General features: G+C 36.5%; 1 protein-coding gene and 1 long non-coding RNA gene across 2 annotated transcripts; one reads left to right on the forward strand and one right to left on the reverse strand.

The window, feature by feature from the left end:
- Positions 1-915: 915 nt before the first annotated feature.
- LOC147556274 (uncharacterized) lies at positions 916-7,369 on the forward strand. Its single transcript, XM_086664106.1, has 2 exons — positions 916-1,333; positions 2,215-7,369. Exon 2 carries the CDS (start codon positions 2,426-2,428, stop codon positions 3,827-3,829), a length of 1,404 nt encoding a protein of 467 aa, XP_086520232.1. The 5' UTR covers positions 916-1,333; positions 2,215-2,425; the 3' UTR covers positions 3,830-7,369.
- Positions 7,370-11,164: 3,795 nt separating this feature from the next.
- On the reverse strand, positions 11,165-13,059 carry LOC147556275 (uncharacterized). The gene is made up of 4 exons (XR_015234980.1): positions 12,976-13,059; positions 12,751-12,826; positions 12,398-12,458; positions 11,165-11,623 (listed from the first exon to the last, which is right to left on the reverse strand). It is a non-coding gene; the product is annotated as an uncharacterized LOC147556275 (long non-coding RNA).
- Between the last annotated feature and the right edge of the window lie 3,484 nt (positions 13,060-16,543).

A 16,543-nucleotide genomic window follows, 5' to 3' on the forward strand; every position in this document is an offset into this window, starting at 1 on the left:
GAGTGGTATTGCTAAATGATGGGTCATGAAAATGCCCCATCTGAGTCGTTTAATTTAGCCAAGTTAGTCGGTTTCGAGTCTTTATTATAATAAAATGGTTGGTTTTCTTGATTAGGTGTGTTTTGCGGAGTTAGGTGTGAAAAACGGTTAAAAACGAGGAAAAGATGCATGAAGGGTATTTTGGTCATCTGGAGTCAAGGACAATCTGGTAATTTGGCCAAGGTCAGTGCGTGGTTGAAAAGTAGAGGTCGAGACGAGTCCGTAGGAGAAAACGGAAGTCAAATCAGAGTCCGGACGAAGGAATAAACCAAGGTCAAAGTTGGGTCAAATGCTGTTGACTTGGTGGGGTACTTTCGGTAGAAATTCTGGCACGCTGTACACAAAGGAACACGTGGCGTTCTCCGGAGGCCGGTCCATCTAAATCCCGTATTCTCGCTCAGCAACAAAATGGACCCTAAGAGCATGATCCGGTGGAGCGCGCTGCAGCTTAATTTGGTGGTCCCGATCCAACGTTTTAATCTCAGCCGGTCGTTCCCGCGTTTTCAAGATCTACAGCTGCTGACCGTCCCGTCCTTATTAATTATCCCGTGTTGCCCGAATAGCTAGGTTCCGTGCTCCCGGCCACGTAGCTGTCTCCTGTCTGTCCTGATCCGAGCGCGCCAAGATCAGACGGCTGTAGTCCCTACCGCGACTTGTTAACTTCAATCCGGCTACACATTAGTTGTTAAAACCTTTACCCCTCTCCCAGCCGCCACATGTCCTCCTCCCTTTCACTTTTGTTAAAACCAGCCATACCTTCTTGCACAAATGGGTACAAAAACCCTAATTTCACCTAAACCATCTTTCCCATTTTATCCCTTTTCTACCAAAAACCCTAACCCTATATAATACCTTTTTCCTCCTCAACTAAAACCTAGACTTGCAAACCCTCTCAATCTCCTTCTCTTCTCAATATCCCTCTTCTCTATATTCCTCTTCTCTACTCAACCTATCCCTCTTCTCACCTATTTCTTTCTCTCTTTTCTACTACTAAATCTATCTTCTCCATTATTTTACCATCTCTTTCTCTACTACTACTTCTTCTCTACCACTATTCCTTCTTCCATTAGTCTTCTTCTTCTTTCTTCCATATTCTTCTATCATCTTTACCCTCTTCATCTCTTCTTGACAACTTCTTTCTGGATCTAATTTCTTCTTTTTCTTTCTTTTTCTTATTTGGGTGGCAATAAAATAGCTATTACTTGGATTTCTTGGAGTACAATTCTTGAACACGAATGGAGCAAATCTTGGATAAAATGGAGATACATGGGAATATGGATTTTGAACATTCGTGGTGATTTCTTTCCATTAATTTCTTAGTATTTTCATTTATTTTACAATGTCAATGAATGTCACTCTAGATTCCATGTATAGTTAATTTAGCAATCTAAGGTTGTGAATGAAACCCATTTTGGATCTTTATAATACTTGTTCTTGATTAATTAAATCCTTTGATGTGCTTTAATGTCTATTGATTGTTTATCTATATGGATTGGATTTTCTTTCCATTACTCATGCCTCATAATTAGATATTTCATACTTTCCTTAAGTTGTTAGATGGAGTATGCTTTTTAGATGATGAATAATAGTTTAGCAATCCGAATCTCTATAAGGTAGACAATTAGAATTAGTAATTATAAAATTGTTTTAACTAGAACATCATCCGGAATCCAAATAGTTCATTATATTGGATCCCGAGTAAATACAAAAGAGATTTAAGTAATTAAGTGTTTGTTTTATAAAGTGAAATTATGTGATGGATTTTATAACCTTAGATATCTTCTCCCCTCTCTTAGATAGTTTAGATAGTTTCATTTGTTTTCTTATTGCTTATATATCAATCATCAAATTTATGACTGGGGTGTGTGTGTGTTTTAGTCTAAGTTAGATATTGACATCTTGATTATTGGGTTAAACTCGCCGTTAATATCCGAAGTTACCTACTTATCTCTTGGGACGATACACGATCTTATTATAAATAATATAACTTGACCCCGTATACTTGCGGGAATAGACTTAATTTTAGGCCTATCAAGTTTTTGGCGCCGCTGCCGGGGATAGGTTTAGTAGTTCGGACATTGTTTGCTTGTTTTGTTCATTAGTTTAGTGTTATTTGTTAACTTAGATGTTTTTCTTTCTTTATTTTCGTAGTTTCTTATCTTTTATTTTTTTCAGGTACCACTTTAAGAGAAAAGCCAAAAAACAGGAACATAGGAGCGAAGGGGAACAAAAAAATCAGAAAGGAATCGGAAGGAAGAACAAAACGAGAGGAGCATCCGCTAGTATCGTATTCTATCTCTTTCTTTCTTACTTGTGTGTGATTGGTTGGATAAGTTTTGATTTGCATTGATAGCTTGTTTGTTAGTTCCTTGAGCATTGTGAGATTATGGCACGTTCTTATAACGGTTGGCCATTTGATGATGATGATGAGCTTATTTCGAGGATTCCCCGCACTAACCGACCTGATATGACCTTAGGTGAATACCAAAGGATGTGTAGGGATGCTCCGATTAGTGAGGGGAATAGACCATTTGAGCCCGACCGATCTCGTATGACCCTAGGAGAATACCGATGGATGTGTAGAGACGATCAGATTAGTGATAGATATGGTCCGACATCAAATATGTATGAGAGACCTTACATTTCACACTTTTCTGAGACCAATGATTTTAGAGGCAGGTATGATCCTAGTATGTACGGTGGGAGTTATTATCAAGAGTCTTCATTTAATTACACTTGTGAGCCTTATCATGAAGAGACTCTTGAAGATAGATCTCAATTAGAGTCTGTGAGTCGTCTGACTGAAATGATGTTACAACTTGAAGAGACACAAAATCAATTTGAACAGACGCAGATTCAAATGCAACAAGAGTTACATCAGAGGTTTGAGCCTCTAAATCATCAATTAGAGTCTCTAAATCATCCATTAGAGATGATGATGTCACAGTTATTAGCCGACGAGGAAGGGGTTTTACCACCCCAAACTCAAGAGGGTACTAGGTCCGATGGCGAGGGTAATACGTCATACCCTAGTACTAAGTTAAATGTCGACGAATCAACTGAGAGGGCCCAAGAGCTTGAACAAACTGATAACCTTGTTGTCTCGTTTCCTCACCATTTGTCGTCTCACCATGATAGGACTACATTAGACGTTGATGTTCAGGGTGATGGCTCTACGAGCAAGTTTGAGGATGACACGATTCCGAACTATCCAATTTTTGACATTTGTAAGGAGTCAGTCTTAGATGCAATGCTAGGAAGGCCTGATATTATAACTGACTGCGAGGCCCCAGATGTCTTTGAGGATATTGATGACGTAGTAGTTAGAGACATGTTGGATAGTTTGTCAGACTATTTACCTAAGGAAACCATGGACCTTGACTTGGTCCCCAAGCATACTGCCTTACCCTTAGAGTCTAGTTCGACTTTCCACATGATCTCAAACTCGGTTGTTGATCCCTTTTGGGACATTTCAGACGTCTTTCCAAAGACGTCTATGGACATAGTGGATATTCTGTCCACTAAGCTTCCAGATGATTTTTTGCCTTCGACTGATATTTTGACTCTTCACATGTATGTCGATCCTTTTGATGATTTCTTTGTTGTCGTTCCTTCTATCTATACCTACTTAGTGGACTGTGCACCCACTAAGTTTGGGGATGGCTTGTTTTCTTTTATCGTCTCATGTGCACTTCGTATTCTTTATCTTTTTTTGAGACGATTAGCACATGCATATAGCTTTCTTTGGGTTGACCCCCAAATTTTTCGTCTTTTGCTTTATGATCGTTAGGCCGATTAATGGGTCTTGATGTTTGTGGGTATCATCTCTGGAAACCCTCCACGAGACATAACTCGTGTTCTTATGTGAAATCAAGAGAATCAAAGGCTAATTGCATAGCTCAATGCAATCGTGTATACCCGCGTTAGTGGTAGATTTGTATGTGGTCATGTCTTTTATGTGATTCATTCTTATGATATTTGTTGATATTTTAGGAGCAATTCTTATATGTTTTACTTCTAAGGCGTGGTTTGTTCCAAGTTGGGGATGGCGCGAGCTTGGCATCAACTTGGAATCTCTTTATACATGAGCCTTGGTAGTATCATCTTTTATCTCCTTCGGTTATGGTAATATCTCTCCACTCTTCTCTTTAGATTGATGTGTCTCTTTATCTTTTGGTGAGTATATGCTTAGAACATTGAGGACAATGTTAGTTTTAAGTTTGGGGATGCGGGATATGACCATAACCAATGCATGACCATGGGTTTCAAAGACAAAAGGGTTCAAAGTAGCCAAAATTTGAAAATTTTGAACATTTTAAGTAGATTTGCATGTGATTCTAGTGATAGTTTTAAGAATTTTGATGCATATGTGTCGAGTTGATGAGTTTTGTGATTGCTAATGGCCTTTGCATGAAAGTCGAGTCTTTTAGTGTCTGTGTCGTGCCATGTGAGTGACATCTTAGTGAAGAAGAAACATTTCTAAGAGACCTAAAGTAGTCATTAGTGGAGACTTAACCCATGTGAGAGCTCAAAGCCTAAATTGTCATTCGAGTGTTCTCTTCCGCGCTAACTCCGAGTACAATGAAGAGCTACTCAACCTCGTAACTTGTAAAAGAGCTCATTTGATCTCGTGTGCTCAATTTCCTTAGCCACTAGGAGTGACATTAGGATAGTGAATTAACCTTGCCCTTGTAGTCCATGAAACCCAATGAGAATGTCAACTAGAGGAAAGCGGATACTCCATCACCATCCATCATCTTATATCCCGAGAATGAAGACATGAGATAAAAAAATGAAGAATGTCAGAAGCAAGTATGAAATGAAAAGTTGATTGCAAAGATAGATTTATGTGTGTAGTATTTTATTTTGGTTGATTGTATTTGTGTTATGAAAAAAAAAATGAAAAAAAATGAAAAATGAAAAAAAAAAGTGATATGGAAAAAAAGAAGAAAAAAAGAAAAAGAGTGAAATAAAGTGATTTTTGTGTATGTTTGAGCATGTGTTAGCTCTTTTGTGTGAGTGATTATATGTGTTGGTGTTTTTGTTAATGAATAAGTATTCGAAGCAAGAAACAAATGTTGAGATGCTTAAGAGGTTCTACCATAATGAAGAGGTCGAAATTCTCGGGAATCCACCATCATTATCCATCTCTAGTTTAGAAGGCATTTTTAGAGGGTAGAATGGTTGAGAAGGGTGAGTGAGCTTCCCCACTCTATTAGTGGCTAATTCCTTTTCGAAGATCATTCGTTCCAAAATGTTGTCCTCACCCCTTTTTATGTGTTGAGTCCTATTTAAGTGATCACACTCACACATACGAGCGAACCATTCTTGAGTGATTTCATTTTTGGAGTTTATGTCCGTGAGGCCGAAGTCGAGGCGAAATGTACTAACTTGGGAATTAAGGTTTTGTGACTTCGGAACATAGATGTGCTTATTATGGTATGACACTTGCATTTTAGGGTAAGATCATTAGTGAAGGGGCCTTTAGCCTTTACAAGAGCTTATTTACTTGATTCATTATGTGTTGACATGCTTAAACCCTTTACTATATCAATCATGTTTATCTACGATTTGGATTTTGGACCCTTGTGTATTTGAAACCATGATGTTTGTGGGTGTCATCTATGGAAACCCTCACGAGACCACACTCGTCCACTAGGGCAACCTAGGGGTTTAACGGCTTGTTGCATACGCTAAATGCAACCGGGATTCCTCCGAAAGTGAGTTAGGTCTTTTCTTTTATTTTGTTTTGCTCGAGGACTAGCAAAATCTAAGTTTGGGGATGTTTGATGGGTCATGAAAATGCCCCATCTGAGTCGTTTAATTTAGCCAAGTTAGTCGGTTTCGAGTCTTTATTATAATAAAATGGTTGGTTTTCTTGATTAGGTGTCTTTTGCGGAGTTAGATGTGAAAAACGGTTAAAAACGAGGAAAAGATGCATGAAGGGTATTTTGGTCATTTGGAGTCAAGGACATTCTGGAAATTTGGCCAAGGTCAGTGCGTAGTTGAAAAGTAGAGGTCGAGACGAGTCCGTAGGAGAAAACGGAAGTCAATTCGGAGTCCGGATGAGTGAAAAATGCAAAGTCAAAGTCAGGTCAACATTTGGTCAGCTTTCGGTACAATGTCGGGCACTATTCTGGCGCGCGGTACACCAAGGAACACGTGGCGCGCTATGGAGGCTGGTGCATCTAAATCCCGAGTTTCCTCTAAGCAGCGAAGTGGACCCTTATAAGCCTGATTCAGTGTAGCGCGTCGCATCTTGCTCCAGTAGTCCCGCTCCCACATTATAATCTGGACCGTAGCCTTCTGCGTTTTCAAGATCTACGGCTGATGTGCGTCCGTCCTTGATTCCATTCCCGTGTAGCCCGTTGCAACTTAGTTCCGTACTCCCTGATCTAACGTTTTAATCTCAGCCGGTCGTTCCCGCGTTTTCACGATCGTGTGGCTCCTGTGCATCCCGTCCTTTATTGTTTATTCCGTGTACCCGTAGCAGCATAGCTGCCGTGCTCCCGGATGCGTGTCACTCTCTTAACAGCCCAGATCCGCGCGCTTCGAAATCCGACGGTTTCTGTGGCCGATTCACTCTACTATCCTATAACCGGGTACACCAAATCACCCAAATTCCCACTTTAAAACCCTAGCCACCTGGTTTTGTCCTTTTAACCCATTAAATTGCAAAAGTAACCCTATCTTTTAAATTTTTTTACCATTTAACCCAACCAAAACCCTAACCCTATAAATAAATCCCTTTCTCCTCCATTAAAACCTAGACTTGCAAACCCTCTCATACTTTCTCTCCCCTCTTAACCTCTTCTTACTATACCTTCTCTTCTCTATTTCTAATCCCTCTTCTTACCTATTTCTTTCTTCAACCTAATCCCTCTTTTCCATTCTTTTTCTATCTTTCTCTACTAATACTACAACTTCTTCTCTACCACTATTCTTCTTCCATTAATAGTCATCTCCTTCTTTCTTCCATATTCTTCTATCATCTTTACCCTCTTCATCTCTTCTTTCCAACTTCTTTCTAGATCTAATTTCTTCTTTCTCTTTCTTTTTTCTTATTTGGGTGGCAATAAAATAGCTATTACTTGGATTTCTTGGAGAAACATTCTTGAGCATAAATGGAGCAAATCTTGGACAAATTGGAGATACATGGGGATATGGAATTTGAACATTCTTGGTGATTTCTTTCCATTAATTTCTTCGTATTTTCATTTATTTTACAATGTCAATGAATGGTATTCTAGATTCCATGTATAGTTAATTTAGCAATCTAAGGTTGTGAATGAAACCCATTTTGGATCTTTATAATACTTGTTCTTGATTAATTAAATCCTTTGATGTGCTTTAATGTCTATTAATTGTTTATCTATATGGATTGGATTCTCTTTCTATTACTCATGCCTCATAATTAGATATTTCATACTTTCGTTAAGTTGTTAGATGGAGTATGCTTTTTAGATGATGGATAATAGTTAAGCGATCCGAACCATCTATAAGGAAGACAATTAGAATTAGTAATTATAAATCGTTTTATCTAGAATATCATCCGGAATCCAAATAGTTCATTATATTGGATCCCGAGTAAATACAAAAGAGATTTGAGTAATTAAGTGTTTGTCTTATAAAGTGAAATTATGTGGTGGATTTTATACCCTTAGATATCTTCTCCCCTCTCTTAGATAGTTTAGTTAGTATCATTTGTTTTCTTATTTCTTATATATCAATCATCAATTTTATGAGGGGTGTGTGTGTGTTTTAGTCTAAGTTAGATATTGACATCTTGATTATTGGGTTAAACCCGCATTCAATGTCCAAAGTTACCTACCTATCTTTTGGGACGATACTCGATCTTATTATAAATACTATAACTTGACCCCGTATACTTGCGGGAATAGACCTTTTTTAGGCCCATCACTAAACCTAAGCACATACCTGATTATGTGCCTTTATTGACATCTCCTCATACTTTTCATTCTTCTTTTCTGAGTGCTCATACCCACTCTATCCCTGAACCCACCTCTTATAAGGAAGCCAGCAAAAGTGAGCACTGGTGTAATGCTATGTCTGCAGAGTTTCAGGCTCTTACCCAAAACAAGACTTGGTCTTTGGTACCTAGGCTTCCCTCTATGAATGTGCTGGGTAGTAAGTGGGTTTTCAAGGTTAAATATAGGTCAGATGGCTCACTTGAGAGATATAAAGCTAGGTTAGTAGCACAAGGCTACAACCAACAAGAGGGAATTGACTATCAAGAGACCTTTAGCCTTGTAGTTAAGATACAAACAGTTAGAATTGTGTTAACTTTAGCAGTCACAAGGTCTTGGTCTATTCTCCAACTTGATGTTTCAAATGCCTTCCTCCATGGGGACTTGTTTGAAAATGTATACATGAAGCAGCCACAGGGGTTTGTTGATCCTACTCATCCTGATTTTGTGTGTCACTTACACAAATCTCTGTATGGCCTCAAGCAGGCACCTAGGGCCTGGTTTACCAAAATAGCTAGCTATCTAGTTAAATGGGGTTTTAGAAAGAGCTCTTCAGACTCTTCAATGTTTGTTTATAGTAAAAATGGTGACCTTTTGGTGTTTCTTCTGTATGTTGATGACATCATTTTAACTGGCTCAAGTACAACTTTGGTTCAGACCCTAGTTCATGATTTGGGTACTACATTTGCAATGAAGGAGTTGGGTATTCTCCATTACTTTTTAGGAGTTGAGGTACATAGGTGTTCTTCTTCCACTTCTCTTCAGCTTACACAAACCAAGTATATACTTGAACTACTTCAGAAGGTGGATTTGGTCAATTGTAAGCCTAGTGGAGTTCCTGTGACTCATGGAAAGAGAGTCTCTAAGCTGGATGGTGATTTACTTGATGATCCATTGACATATAGGAGTATTGTTGGTGGATTACAGTATGTAACTCTCACCAGACCAGATGTTACTTATGCCATTAACTATCTCTCACAGTTTATGCACAACCCTACCTCTACTCATTTGGTTTTACTTAAGAAAGTTCTTAGATACTTAAAGGGCAGCATTGGAGCTGGCATTACCATTGCCTCAGGAGATCTTTCCTCTTTGTCTGGTTACTCTGATTCAGATTGGGGGAGTTGTCCAGATTCTAGGAGGTCTACAAGTGGGTATTGTATTTTCTTAGGCTCTTCTTTGATTTCTTGGTCTTCTAAGAAGCAGAATACTGTCTCTAGGTCATCAACTGAGGCAGAATACAGGGCTTTGTCCTTAGCCACATCTGAACTTTTTTGGGTCTCTTACTTGCTGAATGATCTTACCATTCCTATCTCTTTTCCAATGGTTCTCTACTGTGATAATATGGGGGCTAAGTATTTGGCTTCTAATCCTGTGTTTCATGCTAGAACTAAGCATGTAGAAATTGATATTCATTTTGTTCGAGATTTGGTCAATTTGAATCATTTGGAAGTGAAGTTTGTCTCTTCAGATATGAATCTTGCTGATATATTGACAAAGGGTCTTCTCCTCTCCTCTTTTGAGTTTCTCAGAAGCAAACTTATGTTCCTTCCTTCCTTGGAACATATGTTTGAGGGGGGCTGTAAGAGAGTTGATGGTGATGATGAACCAGGGACTAAAGTCGAAGACAAATAGACAAAGAGACCTTAGAAGAAGAAAATCGGTTATGAAAGGATGAAGGTGGAATTAAGCAGTTTCTATGAGCACTCCCACACACGTGTTATTCACTCGTGTGTTTTTTATTAACAGAATGGATTAGTCGAAGTGTTAGTTAATTGTTAGTTATCCTAAAACTAACTTTCTCTCTCTAGGTATTAGTTCTATAATTCTGTTAATTGTTTTCTTCAAACTCTATATAAAGAGATCTCTTGTAAACTAATTGGTATTGATTGAAGTAATAGAATTCGAGCTTCTCTTTCAAAAAAAAATGGCAGATTTTGGGAAATAACTGTTTTGATTACTGAACTGTTGTTCTTATACGTAAGCCCATTCTCTTAATTATAGAATGACATGATGAATTATTGTTAAGTTTGAGGACATACAGTTCAAAGTAATATTTTTTATTGTTAAAATAATGTTTTCCCATGTAGGCCTACTTTCACAGTTTTTTTTTTTTTTTGTTGAACTACCTACATTCACAGTTACCATGTTGGGGTGGAATTGATTTGTAGTTTTGCCTTCATTTCATATAGTTATTTGGTATATTCACGAAATCAGGCTGAAAGTCCAATTTTATGTTTTTTTTGTTAAAAGATAAATTAACTTTTTGTTTTTCTAGGCACCATAGAAAGTTTAGAAATGCACTTGAAAGACAATTTAAAAAGCACTCCCTTTTTCAAATACCAAAAATACCTCTTATTTAAATCCAAAAAAGTTAAGATTGAAAATTTGGCCAATTTTCGCGAGCTACGTCTTTAGGGTTTTCATTCGATTTTTTTGCTATCAAATCATCAATCTATTTTCGAAAATGCTTAGTAACCCAGTTCTTGGGACCATGGAATCTTCTTTAAAAACTAATGGTTTTAGGTCTAATCTGGATCGTTCAAAATGAACCGTCCACATTAGACCCCACTTACTTGTTAGAATACATAGCAAGAAATTAATCCATCGTTCCATCTTCATCTATTTTGCCTTCTTTTTCTTTTGCCTCCAAGAAATCTTTTTAAGGTTTTGAAGGATTGTCCATTTTCCAGAACTTTTATACAACTATAAACTCCAATGGATGAAGGTTCTTCTTCTTCTCCGAAAGAGGCGTTTGTAAATGGTGAAGGTGAGATTATTAAGACTAAAATCCTTGAAACAATGATTATTTGTACTCTATTTTTACTATATTGCAAACACTATTTTTACCTGAAGTTCACGCGTAAAGAGGATTGTGTTCTAATTAGCGAGTTCATTGATTTAACATAAACTTATTTTTAATCAAAAAGATCAATGAAATAGGTTTTCAAGTTGGTAGGTTAACCACTTGTATGGGTGTGTATATACTCATTCTTTTACCTCACTCTTTGGTAATATGGGGAAGTTAAGAATTTAAATGGGGGAATATAGGTGTTCATATAATCTGAATTATAGTTTTCATAATATGTTGTATGCATTATTAATTAATTTTTTGCTATTTTTATTTCACTAGGGTATGGCCCGTGCCTCCGGCACGGTAAACATAAGTAAATCTGAACTTATTAATAGAAATTTGAATTGGTTCAAAAGAATAGAATAAAATTATACTACCAACCTGATTGAACAAATCAACAATACTACTTCAAACTGATCCTAGTCACCATAACCAGACCGAACCCGAACCCAAACGATGAGACTGTTGAAAGTTGAAACAAATATAGTTCTCAAAATTTGCTATCTAACATATACCCAAATGTTAAAAGTATGTTCACATATAATTATGAATCAAACCAGAATTCTAATCCTAAATCAGAACTTATCTTATTTGGTCCTTTCCACTTGAACAAACACTTCTTGCAGTTGATGTTTATCTCCTGTGCATGTACTACTTATCGCGACACAAGCATGATCAAGGTATTCTGATGAAGTTTGCATTATTTGTTCCCACTTCAATGTGGCGACATAACAATGTAATTCTGTAATTGAAGTAGCATTTTATGAAAAAATTTCAGTGTTTAATACCACAAGATAGGTAATTTAAAGATAATGCATAAAGATTTTCATAGCTTAATCAAATCAATAGAAACATGGATTGTATAAACAAAAGTAATGGACGAAGAATATCAAATATAACTTGCAAGGTAGTAAAATATAAGCTCTGGCAAATGAAAACCTCCAGATTGACAAGCAAACACCACAAACCACATACATTGTTTAGCTTCAGAAAGTTAAGTTGTTCTCATGTTACCTTCCCAAAAAATAGATGCTTTACGCATTTTATTTCATTATCAAGTTTCCCAACTTTCCATAAGATCCATGTAAAAAAATAATATGCAAGTAAATTAGTAGAATGAAAAGCGTTATTTCTTCCATAAGCAACAATGACCTTCTCAAGTTCACTTGTACGTGTATAAACTCATATTCAGACTTTCATAAAATTAACTCACACTACCACTAAACCGAAATAGGTAGCAACCTAAAGTTCATATTTTGTACTTGGAAGTACATAATTGAAGGTCTGCAAATAATTTTTCTGTATTTCCTTGTATAAATAGATAGGAATTTGTTGTAGATTAAACTACACGTGTCCTACAAACTCCTTACTAATTTAGATTTAAGGAAACTTTCAAAGGTAAGGAAAAGTTTCCACAAGTAACAATGATCATAATCAAAAGATACAAACATTTTGAAACATATCGAACAACAATGACATAAAAAAGTTTGGAGAAAGGCGTGATTAGAGGACAAACCTAAAAACATAGATCTTCGACCTGAGTTGGCTTCGTTTGATCTCCAGTGAAGAATAGTTCTCTGCATTTGTCCCAATTTGTGAAAATAAAATTAAAAATGAAATATATATTAGCCATACGTGTGTGTGTATATATATATATATATATATATATATATATTAGAGCTGTATAGGATCAAGAACATTGACCAGTAATTTGAGTTCGAAACACCAAACTATCAGAACAAATTGGTTTTCGTAAATTAGATAGATTAAAACCTCATTTATTATTAGAGCTGTATAGGATCAAGAACATTGACCAGTAATTGGGAGATTAGATAATTGAATGTGTATAAATCTAAAATATATACGTACGCTGATTTTTAATCTTCTGACATCCATGGCTCGCGATAACGCAAATCCTGCAAAAATATGTCTAGCCAAATACCACCTGAGATAATCTCACAACCTTAATCAAATAGTCAATCTTAAAGGGAAGAGATTATCAAACATCTAAGTTAGATATAAACAAACGACACCACTGAAGTTCAATTTAATTTATCTGAAAGAATAACTTCAAAGAAAACTATAGGAGCTTACAGAAGTTTCAAGTATTGCAAATCGAAACATAGCAAGATAAAGGTTATATTGTAGTCCAAAAGCTAAAATCGGCTTCAATGAAACACCACATACATTTTGATGAAGCCATTCCTGCCATCACCTGATTCCATAAAAACCTAAACTCAAAACCACAAAGAAAGAGTTCTGATGGCTTTCAACAAAAGATTAGGATTTTTTACTTGAAAATTAACTAAAGAGAACTTAGGTTTTTAGGGCTAACCTCTTAATGAAAAAAGTGCTAATCATCGAAGCTGAAGAGATGTGATTGTTTTCCTCACTGGAGAATTTTCCCACCATATTTTTAGTATTCTCTATACCATTTATGGTTCAACGTGTCGATCTAACATTGAATGATAGAAAAGAAATGGTGGCCTACGATGTCAATTCCATCATTTTGAATCATTTTGAAGCTCTTAAAAATAACGGTTTAAGAGCTCATCTACAATAAAAAATACTTTCATCATTCATCATTTTGACAATTCTAAAAAATGCCTAACGAAAACTAAGAATCTTAAATGTAAAACTCATGACAACTAAATCCTTTAGTAGGTGCTCCAAAACCATGTATATACGTAGCCTTGAAAATGAAATCTCTATTCCTAAGCAAGGAATGATAGAAAAGAAAAAGAAGCCGAAACCTTTTTACGAAATCGATATTAGAAAAAATCGCGATAACGCAAATTGAGAAAACAAAGGTAGGAGGTTATCCTATTTTACGTTCTAATTCAAAATTTCTTTAGACATTTACTCAAACACATATATGGCAGCATCAAACACATGCTATATTAATTTCTATTTGACACTTCATCAAACACATGATAAAGAGTTAAGCACATATATGACAACATCAAACACATACACAAAGTAGATAAGAATAGCCCTCCAAATTAGATTAACCTAAAAATTATATGTTTATTGTAACGAAGATAGAGCATCACCTCCAAATCCTAGTTCACCCATTAGAGAGCTTCAGTTTTATTACAGTTTTCTGACTATCTCCCTGAATATAAAATGAGAAGAAACCTTAGTTTGAAATAACCAAACAAACTCTAGTTTCTGATAAAAAAAACCTATTTGTAAATCAATGTGTGAAGAAATCTCACTCTATTTCCTGGGTTACCCTAGTTTCTAATTTAAATAAATATTATTTCATCACCCAAATAAGAAATCGACAACAGATAAACATTCACAAAGATGAAGCAAAAGAATACTAACCTTTCTTGAGAAGACAAAAAATGAAGCAACTGAGAAGCCACAAAATGAAGCAACAAAACAAACCCTAGTTTCTGATTCAGGAAACCTACTTCGTTAACCAATTTGAGAAACCCTAGTTCCTGTTTATTTGAATTTCATTATCCCAATAAGCAATCAACAACATATAAACATTCACAAAAATCCTAATATTCCTTGAGAAGGCACAAAATGAATGAACAGAATTGAGAAGCAACAAAATGAAGAACAAAACTGAGAAGATATGTCTGTCTTGAAAAGATATGTCTGTTGAGAAGGAAGAGGAGGAAGTCACGGTGAAGTGAGAATGAAATTGAATGAATGGAATTGAAATCTGCCCATGATTTAAGTGTGGGTTTTAGTGAGAGAGAGGAGATGTGTCTGGTGAAGTGAGAAGATACATCCCGCCAACTAAGAAGAAGCGTCCACACGGCCATTTTAGAGATTTTGTTGAATTCGATGGTGGATGATAGTGCTGATGTGGGACGGACGGCTGGATTTATCCTGGGGTTTGTCCCAGTCAGCACCCATCCACCTGTTTTATTATATATAGATTCTTTGAATTTGTCTACAGTAACAACTTTAGTCCTCATTATTTGATTCGTGTACGTGTCGTTTTGTAGGTTTCGTGAAAGTGTTTGCTGACAATGATGGTGTGTCCAATCCTTGTCTATCAATTGAAAACAATCAACAAATCGTACAACCTGAATTAGGTATGAAATTTCGCGACGAATATTTGAACTCTTCAAAAGATGCATACAGTAAAGGGTTCGCTGTTAAGAAAAGAACAAGAGTCAAAGATGGAGAAAATAATCGTTATGTAGCATTTTCATGTTGTCGAGAAGGTAGTAGAATTTCGTCTGTAAGCACAACATTAAATCCAAAACCAAATTCTAAAACAGGTTGCAATGTTAAGATCGCCGCGAAGTTTGGGTTGGATAGATATTGGGCGATTTCGAAAGTCATTTTAGACCACAACCATGAGATTAGTCCTTCCAAATCTCGTTTGTTTCGCTCCAACTGAGAAATTAGTAAATCAGTTCAAAGGCAACTCGACTTATCGGATCAGACCAGAATTTGTCCAATCAAGACGTATGAAAAATTGGTTATCGAAGCAGTGGGTTATTCTAATCTACCATTTACTGAAAAGGATTGCAGGAATTACCTAAAATAATCAAGAATATTACGACTAGGTGAAGGAGATGTAATTGCAGTTGAACGCTACTTGTTGAAAATGTTGGAACAAAACAATGGATTCTTCTATAAAATGGACTTAGATGATGAAGATCGGTTAAGAAATATGTTTTTGACCTACGGATGGTGTAGAAAAGCTTACAAAGAGTTTCGCGATGCTATCACGTTTGACACGACATATTTGACAAACAAGCATGAAATGCCATTTGCCCCTTTTGTTGGAGTTAATCATCATGGTCAATCAATAATTCTTGGATTTGGTTTGATTTAAAGTGAAAATATTGATTCATATGTTTGGCTCTTTAGGACATGGCTTGATTGCATGGATAATGTTGCTCTGGGAGGCATTATGACCGATCAAGATGCTGCCATGAAAAATGCAATTGGACAAATATTCCCTAACACTAGGTATCAATGGTGTTTATGGCACATTACGAAGAAATTGTCGTTGAAGTTAGGTAGCTACACCCATTATCGTTCAATAACTTATGTCTTACAAGGTTTGGTGTATGAAACACAACGCCCATCGGAATTTGACTATCAGTGGTGTGACATGATTAACAAATATGAGTTACATAATTGTGATTCGTTAAGTGACTTGTATAAAGAGAAACACCGGTGGGCACCATGCTATGCAAAACATACATTTTGAGCTAGAATGTCTATTACTCAGCGCAGTGAGGGGGTCAATGCTTTCTTTGATGGATACCTTAGTTCAAAAACTACATTAAAACAATTTTAGAACAATGTGAGAATGCTTTGAAGAAGAAAATAGAAAATTACTTCGATAGATTTTAGGTCTTTCTCACAGACGATCCTGTTGAAAGTGAATATGGGTTGATATCGAACCCGGTTTACGACCCGCTAACCCGTGAATTTGGACTCGTTAGCGGAGCTGATTACTAAGACAGAGCTGGTATGCGAAGCAGGACTGTGAGGCAGAGCTGGACTCTGAGACAGAGCTGGAATGCGGAGCAGTGCTTATGTCGGTTATTAGTGTTAGTGTATCCATGTGTCATTCGGACTTAGAGAGAAAGTCGGTGAGGCGGTGGGATTAGGATTTTAGTGGCTATATAAACTAAAACCTCAAGGAGATATCAGCAGCACAATCTCACGAAATCTC

Source organism: Eschscholzia californica, unplaced genomic scaffold, assembly GCF_041429995.1.
Source record: "Eschscholzia californica isolate CP2 unplaced genomic scaffold, dmEscCali1.0.p SCAF_2, whole genome shotgun sequence".
Taxonomy (NCBI): domain Eukaryota; kingdom Viridiplantae; phylum Streptophyta; class Magnoliopsida; order Ranunculales; family Papaveraceae; genus Eschscholzia; species Eschscholzia californica.